The 24,423-nt window shown below is 44.4% G+C and overlaps 2 protein-coding genes across 4 annotated transcripts; one reads left to right on the plus strand and one right to left on the minus strand.

Moving 5' to 3' along the window:
* The first annotated feature begins 173 nt into the window (after positions 1 to 173).
* Positions 174 to 2,100, plus strand: LOC143421215 (phosphomevalonate kinase-like). Its single transcript, XM_076890433.1, has 5 exons — positions 174 to 518; positions 860 to 923; positions 1,316 to 1,468; positions 1,541 to 1,670; positions 1,751 to 2,100. The coding sequence occupies exons 1-5, from the start codon at positions 424 to 426 to the stop codon at positions 1,909 to 1,911; spliced, it is 603 nt and encodes a 200-aa protein (XP_076746548.1). The 5' UTR covers positions 174 to 423; the 3' UTR covers positions 1,912 to 2,100.
* A 453-nt stretch (positions 2,101 to 2,553) lies between these two features.
* LOC143421214 (uncharacterized) lies at positions 2,554 to 20,039 on the minus strand. 3 transcript variants are annotated; one of them, XM_076890432.1, is made up of 9 exons: positions 19,736 to 20,039; positions 15,290 to 15,435; positions 6,988 to 7,121; positions 6,682 to 6,799; positions 5,635 to 5,705; positions 4,458 to 4,533; positions 4,243 to 4,305; positions 3,637 to 3,706; positions 2,554 to 3,325 (listed from the first exon to the last, which is right to left on the minus strand). In XM_076890432.1, exons 2-9 carry the CDS (start codon positions 15,422 to 15,424, stop codon positions 3,243 to 3,245), a joined length of 750 nt encoding a protein of 249 aa, XP_076746547.1. In that variant the 5' UTR covers positions 15,425 to 15,435; positions 19,736 to 20,039; the 3' UTR covers positions 2,554 to 3,242. The 3 variants fall into 3 exon arrangements, with proteins under 3 accessions (XP_076746547.1, XP_076746546.1, XP_076746545.1); XM_076890431.1 differs by lacking the exon at positions 4,458 to 4,533 and adding an exon at positions 5,220 to 5,295 and having other exon boundaries at positions 15,290 to 15,438; XM_076890430.1 differs by having other exon boundaries at positions 15,290 to 15,438; positions 19,736 to 20,038.
* Positions 20,040 to 24,423: the final 4,384 nt, after the last annotated feature.

The following is a 24,423-nucleotide window of genomic DNA, read 5'->3' on the forward strand; positions in this document are numbered from 1 at the left end:
ATCACCTCTAATCTGTTTTTTAAATTTCAATTTTCAAAGTTTGTTTTTTTAGCCTCGCTCTTTCTTTCTTTCTTTACGTTAGCAGTGACGACGCCCCCTCCTCCCTGCACAGTGGTTCAGTCCACATCTGACGACGATCATGTGTTACCGTAATATCGCTATTGCGTTACTCAAACCGAGCTCCGTTTTGTCCACAAACAGCTTGACGCGTCGCAGATCGATGGCCAGTCGGTTTGGTATTGATAATTGATCTGATGAAGCTTCGGTGAGTGATGACCTGCGCTCGCGGAGGACTTTGGTTTTGTTCCTTCCCGTCTACTGGGCCAGTTACGGCTCCGGTCCGTCATGGTCCGACCGGAAATCTGAACTGATAAACAGAAGCTGATCGATGCGCGCGGAGCTGAATGAGAGGATTGATCAGCAATGGAGGACCGGGTCTCCGAGCCCAGCCTGGTTCTGGTCTTCAGCGGGAAGAGGAAGTCCGGAAAAGATTACGTGACGGAGCTGATCCAGCAGAGGTAAACACACCTGGAATATTTCGTAATTTATGGAAAATTCTGCAACAAGAGACATTTGAATTTTCACAGCAGATTTCGGACCCAGTTTCAGCTCCACTACAGCTAAAACAGAAACCAGAGAAGAACAAACTGCACTTTTTGTATAAGATAACCCACCGCCACCACCATCATCATCATCATCATTATATCACGATCCAGTTTTTAAATCCGCCTTTCTTAATGTTAACCTTGTATTTGTAAATATTTGTTATTTGTGTTTCCGAGTGTTTGTTGTTTAAAACACAAACACCTGGAACACTTGAACACCTGTCCATGTTTACCTCACTGCGCTGACCGTGCAGGTTGGGCCCTGACGTCTGCTGCATCCTGCGCCTGTCTGGACCCCTAAAGGAGCAGTATGCTCAGGTGAGTCTCACCTGCTCCAGATGCACCTTCACACAAATCTCTGCACTTTACCTGGAGGTCATGAGTTTAGATCCCTGGCCAACTGGTTCTCCTGGATTAAGGTGGGTGACCGTCCAGGTCTCGGAGCTCCTTCAGGTTTGCTCAGGCTGATGACGATGGAGGATGTGCGAGTAGGGCAGCAGGTTTGATCTCCAGAAGGTTCCTGGGAACCACCTCATGGACCACATCCTCCAGCAGCAGTTTATATTCATACTCAGACATGTGTGAGGTGTCCAGGTGAACCAGCCCATTCGGGGGTCACACCTCATCATACCTGCCAGTTTGCTACTGTACCTGAAGCTGATAAACCACAGCCAGACACTATACCAAGAAGGCTGCTTCTGGTTCTGCAGGAACACGGTCTGGACCTGGACCAGTTGATGGGTCCTGGACCTTATAAGGAGCAGTATCGAGCTGACATGATTCACTGGGGAGAATCTCGCCGCCGCCAGGACCCCGGCTTCTTCTGTCGCCTGGCGAGCAGAGGAGCCTGCCAACCAGTGTGGGTAGGTGAGCGTGGATCATGTTGCTGTGATGTCATCCTTCAGACAGCTGAGCTGTGCTCTGTGATTGGTCAGTTGGTGAGCGACGCGCGGCGGCTCTCAGACCTGCAGTGGTTCCAGGCAGAGTTTCCTCAACAGACTCAAAGTGTCAGAGTTCAAAGTTCCGAGAAGACCAGGTCACAGAGGGGGTGGAGCTTCACTGCAGGTGAGATTGAATCCTCCTACTAACCGTTTGTTTCTCTCACCTTTTTCCGTCTCACCTGTCTGCCCATCTCGGTCTCTCAGGTGTCGACGATGCAGAGTCGGAGTGCGGTCTGGACAACGGAGTTGAATTTGATTGGATTGTAATTAATGAAGCCGACGCCCCCTCGTTGGACGAGCAGCTGCGTCCAATCTTGCAGCTCACTGAGGAAGCAGCTTCAACATCATCAGTAAATCAAAGCTGATCATCAGTGACTGATCAGGTGGTCCCGCCCACAGAACTAACACGTTGACCTAACCTGCAGCTCAGGTGTTTCAGAGCAGCTGCTGCAGGTGGTCTGGCATGTTTTTAAAGAAGGGAGGACGGCATGCTTTCAGCAGAATGAACTACAAAACTATTGTTCAGCGGATCAATAAAGTTTTATTTAACACCTGTTCAGGCCCTGTGTTGTTGTGTTTAGAAGTTTGTAGTCCCCCTCAGCTGTTGCTGGTGTACGAGCACCCTCTGCTGGTCTGAGCAGGTTAAATCAATGATTTCAATGAGAAAGATGACAGCCGAGGCTTCGTTCCAAACTCTGCAGTTCCTACTTTAGTCCAGCAGATGTTGAATGAACGTGGCTCTGCAGCTGGAAGACAACGCTGGTGTAGTAAAAGGAGCCATTTCACCGGCTCTCAGCACACGCCTGTTCCACAAGCCTGAAAGTTTACCCAAGTTTGCACTTTCAGTCACTAGAACGTGACCAGGTTTTAAGACTGAGCCTAAAACTGACCTGGTGTCAGTTTTTAAACTCTCCTGCGGACGTGTATTTGTACTGCAGTACAACTTCACAGCTGCCTCACCGTTTCAGAGGAAAATGAGTCGATCGATCAATAACCCCCAGACTCTGTTTGGTTCTACATACGGTACTTTTATTTTATAAAATCCTGTTTCACTTTCACGATTTATTACAATGAACTGTGACATCATCAGTGATGACAGCACCTGCCTCCAGGTAATCACTTTTCTTAACTTTGATTCTGTCCTAAGGTCAAAGAAAACAGGAGGCGTGTCTGGCTTGTGATTGGCCCCTTTGTTCACCATATTTGGCAGTTGAATGCCTCCGTTATTGGTCACTCCAGTAAGCCACACCCCAGAAGACAAAAACAATAATTAATTGGCTAACAGAAGATTGGCTTTCATCAATCAGTCATCAATATTTATTGTGGCAAAGTGAACTAAAGCAGGAACAACAAACCGTTAAGACAAACACGCCATTAGTCATTAGTTAACGAGGGGCGGGGCTGTTAGTCACTCATTATTACAAAAACATGACTGGGGTGGAGGCAAAGCAAACTGTGCAGAAAAAGTTCAAAGTAGGAATGTGAGAAAAGAGGGGGAGGGGCCAGATTGGAGAGGAAATATCTCCCACACTCCTCTCATAGCAGGATCAGAGGATCTAGTTTTTGACCTCCAGCAAGCAGAGAAAAGGGGAGGGGCCAGTGACAAAAGGGGTTGAGCCAGAGGAAGAAAGGGAAGAGGAATATTTTGGCCACAGAGTTTCCTGACATCCACGTCAGGTAAGGCGGAGCCAGAGGTTCAGCAGGAGTTGAGCTCCTCCATGGTCTGGTTCAGGGTCGCCTGGAGCTCCAGGTTTGCGTTCTTGGCAGAAGTCAAAGCATCTGCAACACAGAGAGGAGGGGCCAACCAGTCAATGACCAATCACATCAATCACAGGCTGGTCTCTGAGGTCTTACAGTTTTACTTTGTGACCTCAGCTGGCAGCTGATAGTGTAGTGGTAAGACTATATGCCTTTGGAGCGGGAGTTGCAAGTTCGCCCTGTATTCAGTAAGGGTCCTGCTAGAAAACCATGCTAAAACCTGGAATGGCGCAGCTAAGTCTGCAGGCTGTCCGCAGCTCGGACACATGTTGTACTGTGTATGTGACAAATAACACTTGTTGTCTGTGATGAATATTGATCGTGGGCCTCACCTTCCAGACCGTCGATGGTTTTCTCCAGTTTGGCCACCGAGCGCTCGGCAAACTCAGCTCTGGTCTCAGCCTGAAACACAGGAAGTCGGATGACAAAAGGGAAATACACACGGGGGAGAATGTGAAAAGCTGGTCTGTTGCAGAACCCTGATTGGTCGCTCTGGTTTGTTGTTTTGTGCAGGATAAATAGTCAAACTGAAAACGCTCGTACGTCCTGGTTTTATACTTTCTTAAACCCTTTCAAGATATTTTTTGTTTAGTTTTTTTCAAAATAAAACATCACACTTTATGGTCACATTAATCTTGTTTAACTCATTCACTGCCAGCCATTGGCAGTGAATGAGTTAGACCCATTGACTCATTCACTGCAATTGACGGCTATAGACGTCAATGGCAGTGAATGAGTTAATATTCGTGACCTCAGACAAAGTCTCAGACCTTAATTATAAAATTGAAAATACATTACACACTTAGCCTTAAACCGACGATTGGCTGACTTTATTCAGATGCTTCCCTCCATGCAGCTGACAGCTTTTATTGTGAAAAGAAGAAACAAATCGAGTTTCTCCAACAGGTCGTGACGTCACAGGTGAACATGACACTCACCTCCTTCAGTCTGTTGCGCAGACTCTTGATCTCCTCCTCATACCTGTCCTCCTTCTGAGAGTACTGACACACAGAGACAGCAGCCAATCAGAGAGCAGGTACACACAGGTGAGCACACAGGTGTGAGGCTGAACCGTTTCTGGTTCCAGAGACTGCACCGGCTCCGTTCCCCGGCAGAATTACCTGTGCCATGAAGCCCCACCCCCTCCTCCTACCTTGTCGGCTTGGGCCTCCAGAGACTTTGCACTTGTGAACACAGTTTTCAGCTCCTCCTCCAACACCCGGGTCTTGCTGCAGGTCAAAGGTCACATCAGAGGACACAGTGTGTCAGACAGGCATGTGGGCAGGTAGGCTCAGGTGGTGTCAGGTATCAACTACGGTACCTTCCGACTAAAGCAGGATGCACTCAGCAGAACCTGGAAATGTTATGAGCCTGACCCAACTGTTCATACGGTCCCCATCTTTAATGTTCCTGCCTCAAGACTTAGACGGAGCAGCACACCTGCACAGGTGCTGCTCTGAGAGATTGCCAGGTACGGAACTGATGATGTATTCTGTCGCCAGGCAGACAGGTGCAAGGTGGAACACCATAAATGTGATCTGTAGGCTCCGCCCCTTTGTTTTCAAGTCATGAGGATGCCAACAAAGCCATTGATTTACATTTCTACCTCACCTGCTGCTTGACATCCTGTTATCAAGATGGCTGCCGAGTGACGAGAACTGCTTCTAGAAGCATTTTAATCAACCCGACACCATCTGAGCACCCTATGAGTTTGTGTGTGTGTCATCAGGTGTGTGCGCGCGCACTGTCAGGTGTCATTGAGCCTGCAGGTAGATTCATGCAGAGCAACAAGAGGAGGAGGGTGAGGAGGAGGAGCTGAAGCAGCAGATAAAGGTCAGAGATCATGGAGGCAGTGGGAGGTCAGGAGGAGGAGCTTCACTCGGTCAGCAGGTCCAGGTCACGTGACCCTCAGTACCTTATCCTCGGACGCCTGCAGACTCTTCAGCGAATGATCGAAGCTCCTCAGCTGCTCCTCCAACCTCCGAACCTTACTGTGAGACAGGTGGAGGCAGGTAGCAGGGCATGCAGACAGTTGCCGTAGAAACAGACAGGGAGAAAGAGGCGGAGCTGTTACAGAAGCAGTGTGGCATCACATCAATGTGATGTCAAAGTTACCAGGTGTGTCAAAGCAGCTTCATGCTGTTACAGAGGCAGGTATGTCCACTTCATTAGGAACACCTACCCGCTCGAAACTCACCTGTGTGGTCCCCAAGGTGTTCCTAATAAAGTGGCTCTGAAAGTGTGTGTGTGTGTGTGTGTGTGTGTGTGTGTGTGTGTGTGTGTGTGTGTGTGTGTGTGTGTGTGTGTGTGTGTGTGTGTGTGTGCAGAACCTCTCGGCCTGCTCCGCTCGTTCTTCAGCTCGCTCCAGCTCTCCTTCCACCATCACCAGTTTACGAGCCACCTGTCAATCAAACAGCACACTGCATTCCTGTGTACGACACCACTATGTACTACTAGGGCTGGGTCATATCATACCGTTCACGGTAATACCGATAGATGTATAATATGGCGATAGAATATGGGTAAAACGTGCATGCGCTGTGCCTTTGTTTACATACGCACATGGCGGCGACGCAGAACGAGAAGAGTGAAAGCGGATCGTTGAATGAAACAATGAACCTGAACTGGTTTGTAAAAACGCTGCAGCTTCACTGGTGTGGAACTGGTTTAGCTTTCGTCCGTCAGATACACAACAAAGCACTATTTTTGGTAGCGCATGCTAGCGGGCCGTCGTTATTACCGTGTTGTTTGGAAAATACGGCGCACTTAAAATCAATCCTTTGATTTGTCTGAAAGTCGACAGAGCCCCTTATAATCCCGTGTGCCTTATGTATGAACTCTGGTTGTGTTTACTGACCTCGAAACGATTTTATGTGCACGGCGCTCGACAATCTGTCAGATGTTTCAGTACGACTTTGCTAAGCTACAAAGCCGCACCGCTTGATGGATTGTCGGAGCATTACGGCTGTCGTAGGCGGAGCCTCGCGGAGTGATACGTACTGTGCTTCAGCATAATGTTACCGTACTGTGTGTGTATGACCTCTTTTTAAGTGTTGTGGATGTTATACATGGTTATGCTGAGGATATGTCGGCCAGTTTCCACTGGAAATGCCTTTTGGTTAAACTGTCAGCGAGGAGTTTGCATTTGCACTGTTACATGTTTATATAACTTTAATGCAGATAAAACAGCTGCTTGTTTAAGTGAAAATACTTTGATTTTTTTTTTGCACTAATAAAGTTGTGGAGTTGTAAAGTATTTTGTCTCGTGTCAATTATATCGTTATCGCAGATTTTCAGATGTATATCGTGATAAATATTTTGGGTCATATCACCCTGCTCTAACTATGTGGTAATGCCAGTAGCAGCGTGTGCAGTACCTCCTCATACTTGCGGTCTGCCTCCTCAGCGATGGTTTTGGCCTCCCTCAGCTGCACCTCCAGCAGCTCCATCTTCTCCTCGTCCTTCAGAGCTCTGTTCTCAATCACCTTCATCCCCCTGATTGTGGACAAAGTTATGTGATCACATTTAACCTTTGACCTTCTCAGCACTGCTGCTGTGTAAAACAGCTACAAACAAATCCTACAAATCCTGCAGTGCTTCTCATAGTACTGCCACAGTATTACTGTGTATTATTACAAGCTGTAGTACTTTGCAGTATTTGTGGAATACAAGCGCCCTCTGACCTCTCGCTCTCGTCGGCTACCTTCTCAACCTCGTCCAGCTTGTGCAGCGCGGCGGCGAGTCTCTCCTGAGTGCGGTCCAGGTTCTCCTCGCTGAGCTGCAGACGTCGACCGAGAGACGTGACCTCGGCCTCCGCCTGCGGGGAGACAGACACAGGTCAGCTGACACATCGACCTCTAACCCCCCAGGGGCGCAAACATCCGGTCATTCCCCATCCTGTTCCTTCCTTTCACAATAAAATTCCTTTTCACACACACAGGTGCGCGCACACACAGTGACAGCTGCACATGAAATACTTAAAGCTAAAAATGTGTTTTTACTAGTTATGAAACATTGTTATTGTAGTAATAACAAGCTTGCTCTGGTTCAGGAGCACAAACAGGAAATGACACAGGAATCATCTGTTTTATAAATAATGTTTCTGATTTCATGATTCACAAACAAAAACAAAGCTTAACTGTAGTTTGTCTATTTACTCTTAAATTATGAAACTCGACTTTAATTCTGCTTAAAGTCGAGTTTCAGCAGCAGAACGCACAAGCAGACTGCAGCCTTTTTAATCCAGCACCTTTAATCTGGAGGTAACAGGAAGTGAAACGGCTCAGGTTTCCTGTACGCATCAGGTCACACAGCCAAGTGTGTGTTATCAGCAGCTTCATGCTGCCGTTTATCAGCGCGTCACGCCCTGATACACACACACACACACACACACACACACACACACACACAGTGTACTGCAGTACTCAGAGTACACACTCCGCTGACAGGAAGGGTACTGGATATTTACTGTAACAGGTAGAAATGAGGCTGTGCACACTGTGAGGAAGGAACCACATGTGAGCCACCTCCAGATGTGCGTGAGTCAACGCACCTATCAATCAAGGCATTTTCACAACACTTTGATAATCGGAGGAAATGATGTCGCTGCAGCACAACAACAGTAAGATAAATAACAGGATATTTGTGGAGTCCGGTGACGTAGGCGGTCAAGATGGCAGCTTGAATAGAGATTGACAGACCACGCGACTTTCGCACATTGCATGCTGGGAACTCGTGGCAAAACAATCCAAGTACCGCATCACATGCAAGCATTTGCAGCACCGCAAAACGTTCATTCTCCAGTTCCAATACCTTCTTGGTTTTTCTTTGCCGCCCAAAAAAGGTATGTACAAAACGAAGGAGAACAATGCCGGTCCGTACAAAGACAGACTCGACAAAAAGGCAAAGAAAAGATATGAGGAAAAAAAAAAAAAATCAAAGGGGTGAAAGGGTTAGACCCTTACGAGCACACAGAGTGGACAAAAGACGTTAGCATGCTGCCCAACTTTCACCACGCTCATATTTATAATTATACGGTTCTTGGAGTGAGTGCACTTGTCACGGACAAACGAGCGGCATTTAATCCCTGTATACGGCTGCTGCACCAAAGGAAGATAAAGTTCTCCCTACTGTTCCCAGCGGTGCTGGTGCTGAAAAAGGGCAGACGTGAGTTTACCGACACAAAAAAAAAAAAAAAAAGCCCAGGACTACATTCTGTCTTTACTTTAAGGGAGATATTTACAGTCAGGGCTTGGATTTAAACACTACCCTTTTTCTTTTCCTTTTTTCTTTCTTGCCCTAGCTTTAATTAACATGCTATACACGATATACTTTGCACCTCCTAACTGTTTAGTTTCAATATTATAGGGCTTCGCAGTTTTATTTGAGTTATTCAGTTGTGCTGCTTCTGAGGATTCGAAGCTCACTAAGACTATTAAATTCCTGTAAGTTTTTCAGTTGTTATGAAGCCCTTTTCAGTTTGTTCAGCTAGCTAAGTCCCGGAATGACTGTTTTCCTCATATTACATTGATTTAATATGCTGCTGGCGACAGGTCCTGTTTATGACTGTTCGACTGGTTAGAGTCACGGACCATAAAGTTTATGTTTTGCTTTCTGGGGCTCATAGCCCACCTGAGGGTGACTAGTGTTCTTGGTTGCCCCAGACGTATCTGTTTAAATGTTTATCAGTTGGTATTTTTATTTACTTCCAACCCCCCCCCCCCAATTTTTCTTACAGCCAGCCTTCCAAATATTGTCCACTCAGTACTGAACTCCTGGTTCTAATAATAAGTTACCCCACGGTTATATGTCCGACACGTATTGCATGATGGCGAATAAGCCACAAAGGGCCCTTACTTTAATGACCTGGAATGTAAAGGGCCTTAACCACTCAATAAAAAAAAGAAATCATGACATTTATCAAATCAAAAAAAGTTGACATTGTCTTTCTTCAAGAGACTCACTTGTCTCCCCAAGAGTCAGATAAACTTTGCCGTGATTGGGTTGGTCAGGTATTCTTTTCGTGTGGCAGCAGTCAGAGTAGGGGTGTCGCAATTTTAATTCATAAGCAGTTACAGTTTAAATGCTCCCGGATGGTTAAGGATGAAGATGGGCGGACATTGATACTCTTGGCTGAGATTCAAGGCCATAGGATGATTTTAAGCAATATCTATGCACCAAACATCAACGACCCCACCGTTTTTGGAAACTTGGAATGCAAAATTTGTGATATGGGCGACTACCCAATCCTGATAGCAGGGGACTTGGTCATGGATGATATACTGGATCGAAGCACTCCCTCACAGCGACACTCTAGATCAGCGTCGGTCGCTATAAAAATGTGTAGGACCTTGGGTTTGGTGGACGTATGGAGAGTATTCAACCCATCCACCAGAGATTACACCTTTTATTCTGCCCCCCACAACACTCTGTCAAGAATAGATTATTTTCTTGTGTCAAATTCTATCATGCCCTCAGCAATGTCCTGCTCTATTGGTAGAATACGCGTTTCTGACCACGCCTCTGAGCTCATTTGGTAGCCCCCCCAAGTCTCCCAGATGGAGGCTAAACTCAAGCCTTTTACATGATCCCAACTTTTTCCACTCCTTGAGAGAGCAGATCAATTCTTATATAGAAATTAACTTCTCTACAGCTCCCAGTGCAGGTGTAGCATGGGAAGCTTTGAAAGCCTTTATTAGAGGGTTCATCATCCAGCATGCCTCATATAAGAAGAGAACTGCTCTGACCAAGCAGATAGACCTGGAGAGGAAGATTGCCATAGCTGAAGCCGCTTTTAAGGCAGACATGAGCTCGGCAAATCTGACCCACCTAACTAGACTTAAATATGAGTTTAACTCAATTTTGACTCAGAAAATGGAGTTTTCTCTATTTCGGGCAGAAATACTTCGAAGATGTAAACTGCTTGCAAGATATATTAAACAAAAAGAAGCTCAGACTATCATAGCAGCAGTTAGAGCACAGGATGGCACTATGGTGTCAAAACCCTCTGAAGTGAATGAAGCCTTTAGAGATTTCTATATGCAACTCTACTCCTCTACTCTAGCTCCCCAACTGGGTCTAGAGAGTATTTTAAATTCAGGGAATTTAAAATAGAAAGTAGCTCGTCCACAGAAGGACTGGTAGCTCCCCTTACGATAAGGGTTCAGATCGCGCGAACAGGTGTGAAATGTGTGTGTTTAGTTTGTTTGTTTGCTTGTTTTAATCAATTTTAAATCATACTTTTTATTTGTTTTTGTTTCTAATGTCTCTGTAAAGCACTTTGAATCACCTTGTTGTTGAATTGTGCTATACAAATAAATTTGCCTTGCCTTGCCTTACTCAGAAATACAAGCAAACTCTCAGGAAATTAACAGTTTTCTCTCCCCCCTCAACCTCCCAACTCTCTCTAGGACACAGGTGGACTCCCTGGACGCCCCAATTTCAAAGGAAGAGATCTTAAGGGTAATCAAAAACCTTCCAATTGACAAGGACCCTGGGTTGGATGGGTTTACAGCCGAGTTTTACAGGAACTTTGCAGATGAGCTCTTCCCTTTACTCCTGCAAATGTTTGAGGAAGCCCTGGATAAGGGCAGCCTGCCACCAACACTGTCAGAGGCACTTATTTCGCTTGTCCTAAAGAAAAACAAAGACCCGCTTGACTGTAAGAGTTACAGACCAATAAGCTTGATCAATTGCAATTGCAAAATTTTAGCTAAGGTACTAGCAACCAGATTAGATGAGGTCATGACTTACTTAATACACCCCGACCAAGTTGGTTTTATTCGGACCACAGCTCTGCTGATAATATTAGACGCCTAATTGATATTATGTGGACAACCCAGGATAAATCCTCTACGGGGGACTTTTCTCCAGCTATAGCCCTCTCCCTGGATGCAGAGAAAGCATTCGACAGGGTGGAGTGGCGTTTTCCTCTGCCCCCCTCTCACGGACAATAACCATATCCAACTTCTTAATAGCAATGAACTGGTCTGCATTGGTGCATCATATCTTTATTCTCTTCCCCCTCCTGCCCCCCCCCCCTTCTTTCTTAAATAGATAACTATCATATCTGATATCATATCTCACAGTACAATAATATTGAATGGGTTGCATTGTTGTATTTTGTCATGTTTCTCAGGTCTTTGTCTGAATTTCTACGAACATTATTGCTAAGGATTGTCTTATTGCATTGGAGTCACACTGGGTTAAATATGTACACTTGGGTTTTAAGGGGTATTTATTATTTTCTTCTTTTTTTGGGGTTGTATGGAAGCCCCAAACGCAATTTCATTGTTCTTGACAATGACAATAAATAAATAAATACTAAAATACTAAAAATACTAAAATACTTCTATTTTGTGTAATGGAAGCATTTGGCTTTGGCCCAAAATTCATAAGGTGGGTCAAACTTCTCTACAACAATCCAAGAGCATCAATACTAACGAACCGTATTGTATCACAGTCCTTCGACCTCCACGGAGGTACAAGACAGGACTGCCCACTGAGTCCTTTGCTTTTTGCTCTAGCTTTAGAGCCTCTGGCAGCAACAATACGTAGAGACCCTGATTCTCCAGGTATCCAGGTCCACAATAATAATCACAAGTTGATGCTCTATGCTGATGACGGCCTGGTCCTAATATCGCAGCCAGAACGCTCTCTACCTGCTCTCTTAAGAATTATTAACCGGTTCTCTAATATATCAGGATATAGACTAAATTGGTCAAAGTCTGAAGCGCTCCCTCTGACAGCCTTCTGCCCCAAAACCCTGTTCCAGCCGGGGGATTTCAGCTGGCCTCAGACCGGTAACAAATACTTGGGCATTACATTCCCCCGTTTGTTATACAACATAGTTCAGGCTAGTTTTGAAACTCTATTGGACAAGTTCAGAACCGACATAAGTAGATGGTCCCCTTTGTTCCTCACCCTTTGGGGTAAAGTTAACATCATCAAAATGAATTGTGCTCCAAAATTTAATTACCTACTACAAACACTCCCGCTAAAAATCCCATCAAAATATTTTCATCAATTTGACAGATTGTGCAACCAATTCATATGGAATAACAGACGCCCTAGAATAAAGCTTAAAAAGCTACAGCAACCAGTGGAGTCGGGAGGCCTGGGGGTCCCAGATTTACTGTTTTACCATTATGCTTTCGGTCTGAGACACATGGTTCACTGGCCCTCCCTCCAGAACGAGCCCCCCCATGGTTTAGTCTGGAGAGTACTTTGTGCTCACCACTCCCTCCGATGCACATTTTAACCACCAAGCTCCCACCAGATATACAAACCCACCCCATTCTTCCGGTTCTGCAGACGGTCTGGAAGAAGGTGGCCTTGCTATTAAATTTTAACTCCCACCTTCACACTGAGGCTTCCATATGGCTCAATCCCAAACTCTGCATTAATAAGTTTCCGTTTTTCTGGAGACTGTGGGTCCAGACTGGGATACTTGTTCTCGGAGACCTGTATCAGGGGAGTATTCTCAAGTCCTTCAACGACCTTAAAGCAGTTTTGGTTGCCACAGAGTCAGTTTTGGAGGTACTTGCAGCTCCGGCACTTATTGCTCAAAACTTTTGGTTCCCCCTAAACACCACCTCCAACTATTGAATATCTCAGCTACATCAAAAAAATCTTTGGGGGAGGTCGTGAAGTCTCTAAATATTACTCAATGCTTGTTAAGGGCACGAGTAAAGGGCTACCCGCCCTCCAGTTAGCTTGGGAATCTGACCTTGGTGTGGCTTTTACAGATCAGGAATGGACTGCAATTTTGCAGAATAGTAAAAAGGTGTCCAGGGAACTTAGAAGGACACTAATCCAATTTAAATTACTACACCGAATTTACTGGTCGCCACACAGACTGTATAGGGCGAACCTCATGCAGATGTCAGACTGGGGTAGGCACATTGACCCATATGATTTTGGAGCTGTCCTAAAACCCAAATCTTTTGGACTGAGATACATGACTTTATCAAATCAACCATACGATGGGATATTCCTTTTTCACCAAGACTATTTGTTTTGGGGGACCCATCACTCCTTAAATATGCTCCGCCTAAGGCTGCTGTGGGTACAGACTGCATTGATGCTGGGGCGTAAACTCATTATTTCCCAGTGGAAGGCCCCTTCCACCCCACCTGTCTCTGTATGGCATATTCAACTAGGGAGACTTGCTGCACTTGGACAACTGTCATACAGGCTTCTGAATAAAGTGGAGAGTTTCCATCTGAAGTGGGATCCATATCTGTCCAGAATAAAACGAACAGACTAGAACTTGGAGTGGGACTGACATTGACATTCTGACGAAGCACCCTCAGGGATGTCAGGGTGTGGCATGCAGTAAGACCCACATAGTCAAAGGCTGGCTGTTTTTGTTTGTTTATCTCTTGCTTTGTTTGTCCCCCTCATTTTGGTTTTGTATTCTCTACTGTTCTGCTGATGCTTTTTTTTTATGTGATGTAATCTGTCTCTGCAGTGGACTGTAGTGTTCTCAAAGCACAATAAAATATTAATCACAAAAAAACAAAAACAGGATATTTGTAAATGTTTACAAACATAAGAGCTCAGTTATAAACATCCAGAATATTACAGAGGTGAAATATATCTGTGTTTAAAGAAGCAACAGGAACGTGTTCATCGAGCTTCATCACTTCCTGTTCACGCTGGCCGCCGGGTTAACGCATTCTCCTCCAGCATCATCAAACACGATCAGCATGTTGTCACGGACAGCTTAAACAGCCAATCAGAGTAAAAACAGCACCATGCTGAGCCAACCAAGTGGCTGGACCAAATATTCACAAAAACTCAGGCGACTGTGTCAGCGAGCCCATAAACTTAGAAAAGGTGAGCGCCCTCTGCTGCAGCCCTGCTGGAACTACACAGCTCGCCTGATCTCGCCCTGCTTCAAACACGCCGAGTTCGCTCTAAACTTCAGGCTGTACACCAATCAGAGCCAGCCGCATCAGGCACACTTCCTGTTTTGTGACTGAAGTCTGATTGCGAGTAATGGCATCACTTCCTGTCTGACGGCAGGTAAATGCAGTGCCACATAAGCCTTTAAGCCTTACCACAGAACCAAGTCCGCCAGAGCTTATCTTTATATTTTTACAGGCTGTGGAGCCATTTTTGGGAACATTTCAAGTTGCTATACATCAATACAACAGTTATAGCCCAGATTTTAATAACATGTATGCATTAAGTCCATAGTAACTACATAAATTGCAAAAAAGTGCAATGAACAAGAAAATTGAAAATTGTTTTTGATTTTTTTACATATATTTCTAGTTAGAGAAATTTTTATAATTTTTATATACTGCAGGAAAAACAAAAATAAATATTATAATGCAAATTTGCAAAAGATTCAGCATGTGCATCAAAAACTATTTCCAGCAGTGCAGTTTGAGTTGTAAGCATCCCAGAAACTATTCAGAAAAGCATAACACTAAATATGACTTTTAAAAACACCAGTATAGGCTTATAAGGCCCTGAAGCTAAAAAAACCGACATTTTCCACGAAAATGACATCACTTCCAGTCTCGGCCAGGTAATGGCGGACATGCGATTGTTCGCGCTGACGTCTATTCCAACGTAGGAAGTGTTTTGAACAGCTGAAAGCGTGTTTCTGGAACATTATGTTTTTGTTGCTGCAAGTGCTTTTTATGCAGTTTTTTCAAAGCGTTATGTGGAAGGAAACCGTGACCTAGGGCAAGCTGATGGCATAAGATGCAAGTACAACTCCTCTGGTTTCATACGCAAAAATTTTTTGCGCTAGCTTACGTGGTTCCAGTTCTACAGAGATTTAAAAATAGTTACGCAAAACGGAGCGTGCCCACTCCGACCGGTTTTAAAGGGTTAAACCCACAATGACAAATGCACAGCAGTACAGGACTGTGGGAGCGCAGCCTCGTGCCATCTGACAGGAAACAGCTGTGAAATACGTGATGTCATCGCCTGTGACTTAAGGACATCGTTCGGGTGCGTGTGCCGTACCTCCTCCCGGGTCCTCTTCTCCTTCTCCACCTCCCTCTGCAGTCGCTCTGCCCGCTCCTCAGCCTCCTCGGCCTGCTCCTGCAGGACTTTGATCTTTTTCTTCACTGCCTCGATGCTGTTCATGCCGCCACTCATCTTTTCTTCTTCTACTGCACAGAAAAAGTTTATTACACACTTTTCACAGTAAAACAGAGCGCCGCACATACCTATTCTGAAATAAACTATCAGCAGGAAGTCCGTTCAAACGACGTTTTGTAAGAGTGAAATAATTACAGCTGTGGTCAGAGGGAGGCCCTCTATCACTGAGCCGGGGAGCGAACACAGCGAGCCGCGGTGTGATACACAACGTGGAGCTTTTCAGAGCTCTGTGTGTAAATACATGAATCCAAAAAAAAGGGGCAAGGGGAGCTCACTTCTACAACCTGTTAGCGGTCCGGACTTGTCCACGCCAGTAAACACGACTTTACAATAACGTAAACACAAACGCAGACCAAATGTCTCCGTTTAGAAATGATCCTGAAAAGAAAAACAAGAATAAGGCAGAATTTACACGTCAGTCGAAGCTCAGAGAAAAATCAAACATTGAGGCAAGAATTCAAACACTGAGCTCAACAGCTGGAAAGAAAGAAGCCAAACCTGAGCCATTTCAGGAAGAGCTCTGTGTTAGTGGCCTTTAAAACAAATGTCGCAGCGCCAGTCACTAACCCGGGTTAGAGTATCCAGCTGCTGAGGCTCAGTGACAAATAGAGCTGCATGTCATCAGGGGGGTTCAGAGTGGACTCAGATCATCATCCATTGGGCGTAAAACGTACAGCTTATTGCACCAGCAGCATCTGCTCTTATAGAACTATCATTAGCTTACAGCTTTAAGTGTTTAAGGTCTGTGCTAACTAAAAATAAAGACAAGATGATAGTTTATTAAATTTTAATGAAGTTTGCAGATTGTTTCAGTGGAGTTTAATAAACTCCTTGCTATCTAAAATATAAAATAACATATTCTCGAGCATCTCACACTTCTGATAATCAGCTGTCGGCTTGACGTTTATTCAGCTGTGTAAAAACTATAACTTTAATCTCAGCCAAACCGATTTACTCAGGAACAAATAAAATACTGAAAAAAGCCAAACAATAACATGTTTAAGTTATCTAAGTGACTCATATATCATGTTTAACCTGAGTAGCGAAAGACGGCGGTGGGTTTGAAAACGATTAGCCGGGAGTCCGGTGTTCTCACGGCGCTAGTGAGCCTAGCCCCCGGCTCGCTATCAAGCTAATGGGTAACAGACGTCTCCGAAAAGGTCGGAGCGCTTTTGAAAATATGCGGTGTCTTGATAAACTGAGCAGATATTTGAGGTTTACACAGCTACATTCTCGCCTGAAAATATGTTAAACGTTTATTTTGTGACCCAGAAAGAATAATAAGAGTAACATTAAAACTAACTAGCTGCCACCATTGTTGGAAACTGAGCTGGGCTGCGCTATGAATTCTGGGACACAGCTTCTTCTTCTTCGGGGTTTAACGCCAGCTGGCATCCTTGTACATGCAGTGCTGCCATCTCCTGTTTCAGTCCGTTATTACACTCTTAAATCCTGCTACTTATTCCTGCATCTTTTGTGATCTTACAAAGCTTCAAACGACGCGTCGACTATTAAATCAGTCGTCGACGATTTCGATAGTCGACGTAATCGTGACTAGTCGACTAATCATGGCAGCCCTAGAGACCAGTCTTACTTGTTATCATCTATCGTCCACCTGGGCCTTACACAGAGTTTCTGTCTGATTTCTCAGACTTTTTATCTGATTTAGTTCTGAGCTCAGATAAAATAATTATTGTGGGGGATTTTAACATCCATGTAGATGCTAAAAATGACAGCCTCAACATGGCATTTAATCTGTTATTAGACTCAATTAGCTTCTCTCAAATGTAAAAGAACCCACCAAGCTTGATGATGACACCATCAACATGCGCTATCGCAGTAGAGCGGTATAGTCAAAATCTCTACTGTTGGCCAAATTTATATCGTTTCTACCGCCCACCCCTAGTTACAAATTATCTTCTTATTGACTCATCTCACAGAGGTCCTGCTAGACCTCAGTGCAGCGTTCGATACTGTCGACCATAATATCCTATTAGAGCGATTAGAACATGCTGTAGGTATTACAGGTACTGCACTGCAGTGGTTTGTATCATATCTATCTAATAGACTCCAGTTTGTGCATGTAAATGGAGAGTCCTCTTCACACACTGAGGTTAATTATGGAGTTCCACAGGGTTCAGTGCTAGGACCAATTCTGTTTACATTATACATGCTTCCCTTAGGCAGCATCATTAGAAGACATAGTATACATTTACACTGCTATGCAGATGACACCCAGCTCTATCTGTCCATGAAGCCAGATAACACACACCAATGAGTTAAACTGCGGGAATGTCTTAAAGACATAAAGACCTGGATGGCCGCTAACTTTCTGCTTCTTAATTCAGATCAAACTGAGGTTATTGTACTCGACCCTGAAAAGCTTAGAAATATGGTATCTAAGCAGATTCTTACTCTGGATGGCATTACCTTGGCCTCCAGTAACACTGTGAGGAACCTTGGAGTCATTTTTGACCAGGACATGTCCTTCAACGCACATATTAAACAAATATGTAAGACTGCTTTCTTCCATTTGTGCAACATCTCTAAAGTTAGAAATATCCTGTCTCAGAGTGACGCTGAAAAACTAGTTCATGCATTTATTACTTCCAGGCTGGACGACTGTAATTCATTATTATCAGGAAGTCCTAAAAACTCCCTGAAAAGCCTTCAGCTAATCCAAAATGCTGCAGCAAGAGTCCTGACAGGGACTAGAAAGAGAGAGCATACTTGAGCCTGATTCTGCCAGAGGTTTCTTCCTGTTAAAAGGGAGTTTTTCCTTCCCACCATCACCAAAGCCCTTGCTCATATAATTGTTTGGGCTTTCTCTGTTTTCCTCGCATTATTGAAGGGCCTTTACCATATATGGCACCTTGGGGCAACTGTTCTTGTGATTTGGCGCTATATAAATAAAACTGAGTTGCATTAAACCAACGTGTGTATTTTTGAGTGACCAAGCCGTACGGAAAGCAGTGATCAGGCGGTTCTCGAATGTGTAAGAAAGATTAGTGATATGCTGTGTTGCTGGTGATACGTGAATGGCTCGAACTCATGAAGAACCAAAACAAAAACCTAGACTGTCCGAGCTGGGGCTCGCAACACCACAAAACAAACGATTGCGTAAAATGAAACGATAGACGTTTTTATATTGTCATCCGATATATATCGTTATATCGAACAGCCCTAGTATAACAGCTTAGCTCAGACAGAAGGCGGCGTGGTTATTTCTGCTGTCAGATCCCAGTGGCATCCTGCAGCCCATAGAGAAACATGGGTTTCGCGCTCCTGAGATGAACGAAGAGGGCAGAGCAATCTCTGCTTTAGATCATCTCCACAGAACAGCGTCCTCTGGGAGGACCCGATATTTGGATTGGGTATCAGCAACGAGTTGATCTCGGGGAATTTTCCTCGCAGTCAGCTGACATAAATCCGCTGAGATGGGTAGCCGCTGTTCCACCTGAGCACCAGTGGCTCTTTCTTGTGCTGCATCAGCCTCTTGATTGGGGCAGGGATAGCTCAGTAGGTAAAGTGGTCGCCCCATGATCGGAAGGTCGGCGGTTCGAATCCACTTAACGGCTACCCTGAGGTACCCCTGAGCAAGGTACCGTCCCTACACACTGCTCCCCGGGCGCCTGCTTAGTGGGCTGCCCACTGCTTCACTGAGTGAATGGGTCAAATGCAGAGAAAAACAAGTAATTTCCCCATGGGGATCAATAAAGTATCCATTATTATTATTATTATTACTATTCCCAACACCGCCAAGCTGAAGGCTGTAAGAACGACTGCTACACTTGAGCTCAGCTCAGAGATTCTTAGAGTACTCTGATTATTCTTAATAATCTGATTTCCACACACTGCTGGGCCTGAGCAATGACCCATCCTCCAAGTGTGATTAATGTACAGGGTCATCACCCGTATTTTTGACCACTGCTTAAACTGATCAAATCGGAAGTGTAGGTCAGAGTTGAAGCTTTGACCTGAAGAGACACGTTCAGGGGGCGGTTCTAGTTCTCTCCCCCTATGATTGGCTTTTTTAAATAAAGTTGGTCTGAATAAAACTCAAACTTTAGTCCCTCCCTGTGCCCGCGCACCTCTCACGTGCTCAGGTCGTTTATCCATACCTCATCGATTATTACCGACTTTATCGGAAGCACGTTTTTCACACCTGACTTCCTCTTGTGTGCGCCACTGTTTGTTCCGTGTTAGCACGTTAGCGCCGGAAGCTAGCTGCGGACACCGCCCTGTTAGCGGCTAGTTCGTTAGCTCAGCTCAAGTGTGCTCGGCTTTACCCGTGTGTCCCCCACTTACCTGTCCGAATCCTTGGAAACAGTCACACCTGTAGCTCGCGCCCTTCTTCCGCTGCACTCACTTCCCGGTCAGCTAACTGTTAGCTGTTGGCGGCTAATGCCTCACTCTCCGTGAAGTTTGACGAACTGTGAATCGCGCTCCGTCTCAGCCTCCGCGGACTCGAGTCTCGTGTCGGTCCTCGTGCTCCCTGTTTGGGTGGTGGTCTCGATTTCTGGTCTAGGGTTCTGGTCGCGCTGAGTCTGGATTCCGGTTCCAGCCAACTCCCAACTCAGGAGACTCCGCCCTCTTCCGGGTTAAATTCGCTCCACGGGAAGTGATGTTGCACTATGTCCTCTTCAAAGTAAAAGTCCGAAAGAAGAAGCTGCCGAGTATCAAAGTTTAAAATCAGACTCCTGAGCTCTGTGAATACCTCCCGGACAGCTGACATTAACGCTCTCTATCAAAACTAAAGAAAGTGTATTAATTCTTTGTGCAAATATGACTGTTTTAAATGAATTAAAACGTACTTTTTACTTTTAATTCCTCTCAGACAAACTGCAGATTTAATAATGGATTGGATTTATATAGCGCTTTTCAAGGCACCCAAAGCGCTTTACAATGCCACTATTCATTCACTCTCCCATTCATACACTGGTGGAGGCAGCTACACTTGTAGCCACAGCTGCCCTGGAGCAGACTGACAGAAGCGAGGCTGCCATATCGCGCCATCGGCCCCTCTGGACAGATTTGCTTCAGTTTTACCGGTTTTAGTGACTTTCCTGAAACTGAATGGACTCTTCAATCTCTGGCTGTGTTCTGTTTTGTTTTTGGGGGTTTTTTTCCCCTGAATAAGTTGTTTTTGAAACTCCTTAGCTGTTAATCCCCTCTCATTGTGATTGAATATTAAACCTTAGAAAGCATAATGACAATTTTTTTTTTAACAAACCAAACCAGAAATCTTCTCCAGCTTGTTCTTCTGATGTGTTATTGCAATTTGGCTCTAACTAAATCAATTAAATTAACAGCAGCAGCCACCTCGAGGTGGGAAGAAAGTGTAGAAGATCAGAGAGGAGTGACTCTGACAGGTGTGCACAGGTAGCTCCAGCGTGATGTTAAAGCAGACTGTGTGCTGGCCAGCAGGAAGACCCCCACTTTCGTGCTGTAACAGCAGCGATCTGTGGTCCTGGGACATTGATCAAGCCGCTCTTCTATGGAACCAGCTCCCTGTTCGGATTATACAATTTTCTTCCTGTTAAAAGGGAGTTTTTCCTTCCCACTGTTGCCAAGGGCTTGATCAAAGGTTGCCATTTGATTATTGGGTTTTCTCTGTATTATCATAGGGCAGTGTGCCAAACAGACAATGCTGGGGGCCAGAATTGGTCCGCAAAGGATTCGATTTGACCCACTGGACCAAGGGCGGATCTAGAGAAATTTTCTTAGGGTGGCATGAGGGTGGCAAAATCAAAGCCCTTTTTTTCAAACACACATGCAGGTGGTTACATATGGTTAAAATGATTCAAATGCAGTAAGTATACACGTTTTTCATAGAAATATAGTCCATAACTTAATTATTTTCTGTAGCCCCCATAATTAAACACTTTAGTGACATAAAATATGTGATGTTATGTACTGTATAGCCTGGATAATAAATAAAGATGTAACGCTGTAAGTATACGATCCAGAAAGCTACACCACATGGGGCGGTTCATTTACCAACACAAGTCTAACTTAAGTTTCACTGTTTATTGTTAGAAAAAAAGGTAAAATCGTTACAGCTTAAATTACACAAAATGTCAGAAATCTGCACTGTCATGCACAAAAATCTAAACCTAATTTTTCATGATTTGTTGGATTAACCCTCTGAGGCCCAAAATATAACCGGTCATTTTTGACTTCTTTTGATTTTACGTTTGTATTTCACCTTCAAATTGTGCCATTTTATTTTTTCCCCTCTTTGTTTGGTATCATTCTTTTCAGCTTGACCTCACGTGTCTGAATTTAGTTGTTTTTTCATTGACATACTGTGTTAACACAACTGATCTGAAATCACACAAACTTCAAATCCTAGTAGTATCTTTTTTACTGTAAACAAAAAAACAGACATGTTGAGTAAATTATTCTTATAACTTGAAATGTAAATATAAATTGTACATTTTGAAAACTTATGCACACATTTTGTAAACATATACAACTATTTATCTAAAAAATGCAGCCAATACACCTGCCGTTTTTTTATTTTTATTTTGTACAACCATTTAAAAATATTACTAAAACTAAAATCAGGTGTCGCAATAAGATGCCCCACAAATTATGTGTGACAGTAAAAAGAAATTGTTTGTCCACCACAAGACAGGAGAACAGCACAGGGATAAACCTGCAGGCCTGACAACAGGAGGTGTATCACTCCGCTGGTTTTCTACTTGGTGACAGTGCTGGGTCATATCATACCGTTCACGGTGATACCGGTGTAATGTTGGGCAACGATAAGAAAATGAAATATGGCGATAGAATATGAGTAAAACGCACATGCGCAGTGCCTTTGTTTACATACGCACATGGCGGCGAAAAAAACAACTCCCTTTTAACAGGAAGAAACCTCCAGCAAAACCAGGCTCAGGGAGGGGCGGGGCCATCTGCTGTGATTGGTTGGGGTGAGAAAAGGAAGACAGGATAAAGACATGCTGTGGAAGAGAGACAGAGGTTAATAACAGATATGATTCAATGTAGAGAGGTCTGTTAACACATAGTGAGTGAGAAAGGTGACTGGAAAGGAAAAACTCAGTGCATCATGGGAATCCCCCAGCAGCCTACGTCTATTGCAGCATAACTAAGGGAGGATTCAGGGTCACCTGGTCCAGCCCTAACTATATGCTTTAGCAAAAAGGAAAGTTTGAAGCCTAATCTTAAAGTAGAGATAGTGTCTGTCTCCTGAATCCAAACTGGAAGCTGGTTCCACAGAAAAGGGGCCTGAAAACTGAAGGCTCTGCCTCCCATTCTACTTTTAAATACTCTAGGAACAACAAGTAGGCCTGCAGAGCGAGAGCGAAGTGCTCTAATAGGGTGATATGGTACTACAAGGCCATTAAGATCAGATGGGGCCTGATTATTTAAGACCTTGTATGTGAGGAGCAGGATTTTGAATTCTGGATTTAACAGGAAGCCAAAACAGGAGAAATCTGCTCTCTCTTTCTAGTCCCTGTCAGGACTCTTGCTGCAGCATTTTGGATTAGCTGAAGGCTTTTCAGGGAGTTTTTAGGACTTCCTGATAATAATGAATTACAGTCGTCCAGCCTGGAAGTAATAAATGCATGAACTAGTTTTTCAGCGTCACTCTGAGACAGGATATTTCTAACTTTAGAGATGTTGCACAAATGGAAGAAAGCAGTCTTACATATTTGTTTAATATGTGCATTGAAGGACATGTCCTGGTCAAAAATGACTCCAAGGTTCCTCACAGCGTTACTGGAGGCCAAGGTAATGCCATCCAGAGTAAGAATCTGCTTAGATACCATATTTCTAGGCTTTTCAGGGCCGAGTACAATAACCTCAGTTTGATCTGAATTAAGAAGCAGAAAGTTAGCGGCCATCCAGGTCTTTATGTCTTTAAGACATTCCTGCAGTTTAACTCATTGGTGTGTGTTATCTGGCTTCATGGACAGATAGAGCTGGGTGTCATCTGCATAGCAGTGTAAATGTATGCTATGTCTTCTAATGATGCTGCCTAAGGGAAGCATGTATAATGTAAACAGAATTGGTCCTAGCACTGAACCCTGTGGAACTCCATAATTAACCTCAGTGTGTGAAGAGGACTCTCCATTTACATGCACAAACTGGAGTCTATTAGATAGATATGATACAAACCACTGCAGCACAGTACCTGTAATACCTACAGCATGTTCTAATTGCTTCAAATAAGCCATTCCTCTGCAGATGATCAGTTAGCTGTTTGACAACTACTCTTTCAAGGATGTTTGATATGAAAGGAAGGTTGGAGATCGTGGCTCAAGAGTTGGCAGTTCGTCTTGTAATCGGAAGGTTGCCAGTTCGAGCCCCGGCTTGGACAGTCTCGGTCGTTGTGTCCTTGGGCAAGACACTTCACCTACCGCCTACTGGTGGTGGTCAGAGGGCCCGGTGGCGCCAGTGTCCGGCAGCCTCGCCTCTGTCAGTGCGCCCCAGGGTGGCTGTGGCTACAATGTAGCTGCCATCACCAGTGTGTGAATGTGTGTGTGAATGGGTGGATGACTGGATATGTAAAGCGCTTTGGGGTCCTTAGGGACTAGAAAAGCGCTATATAAATACAGGCCATTTACCATTGGCCTATAATTAGCTGAGACTGCTGGGTCTAGAGATGCTTTTTGAGTAAAGGTTTAACTACAGCCAGCTTGAAGGCCTGTGGTACATAGCTGATTATTAGAGACAGGTTGATCATATTTAAGATTGAAGCATTAATTAATGGCAGGACTTCTTTGAGCAGTTTTGTAGGAATGGGGTCTAAAAGACACGTTGATGGTTTGGAGGAAGTAATTATTGAAGTTAACTCAGAAAGATCAATTGGAGGAAAAGAGTCTAACTTAACATCAATGGTACTAAGAGTAGCTGTAGATAATATTACATCTGTGGGATGATTATTGGTAATTTTTTCTCTAATGATAAAAATTTTATTTGTGAAGAAGTTCATGAAGTCATTACTAGTTAACGTTAAAGGGATG

This window comes from Maylandia zebra, linkage group LG11, assembly GCF_041146795.1.
Source record: "Maylandia zebra isolate NMK-2024a linkage group LG11, Mzebra_GT3a, whole genome shotgun sequence".
NCBI classification, from domain to species: Eukaryota; Metazoa; Chordata; class Actinopteri; order Cichliformes; family Cichlidae; genus Maylandia; species Maylandia zebra.

Coding starts and splice junctions, on each gene's coding strand:
- LOC143421214 (XM_076890432.1), bottom strand. CDS start 15,424: ATGAGTGGCGGCATGAACAGCATCGAGGCAGTGAAGAAAAAGATCAAA. Junction 5,706..6,681: donor CAGACCGCAAGTATGAGGAG/GTACTGCACACG, acceptor TTTGATTGACAG/GTGGCTCGTAAACTGGTGAT. Junction 3,707..4,242: donor TGCGCAACAGACTGAAGGAG/GTGAGTGTCATG, acceptor CCTGTGTTTCAG/GCTGAGACCAGAGCTGAGTT.
- LOC143421215 (XM_076890433.1), top strand. CDS start 424: ATGGAGGACCGGGTCTCCGAGCCCAGCCTGGTTCTGGTCTTCAGCGGG. Junction 1,469..1,540: donor GAGCCTGCCAACCAGTGTGG/GTAGGTGAGCGT, acceptor GTGATTGGTCAG/TTGGTGAGCGACGCGCGGCG. Junction 1,671..1,750: donor GGGGTGGAGCTTCACTGCAG/GTGAGATTGAAT, acceptor TCGGTCTCTCAG/GTGTCGACGATGCAGAGTCG.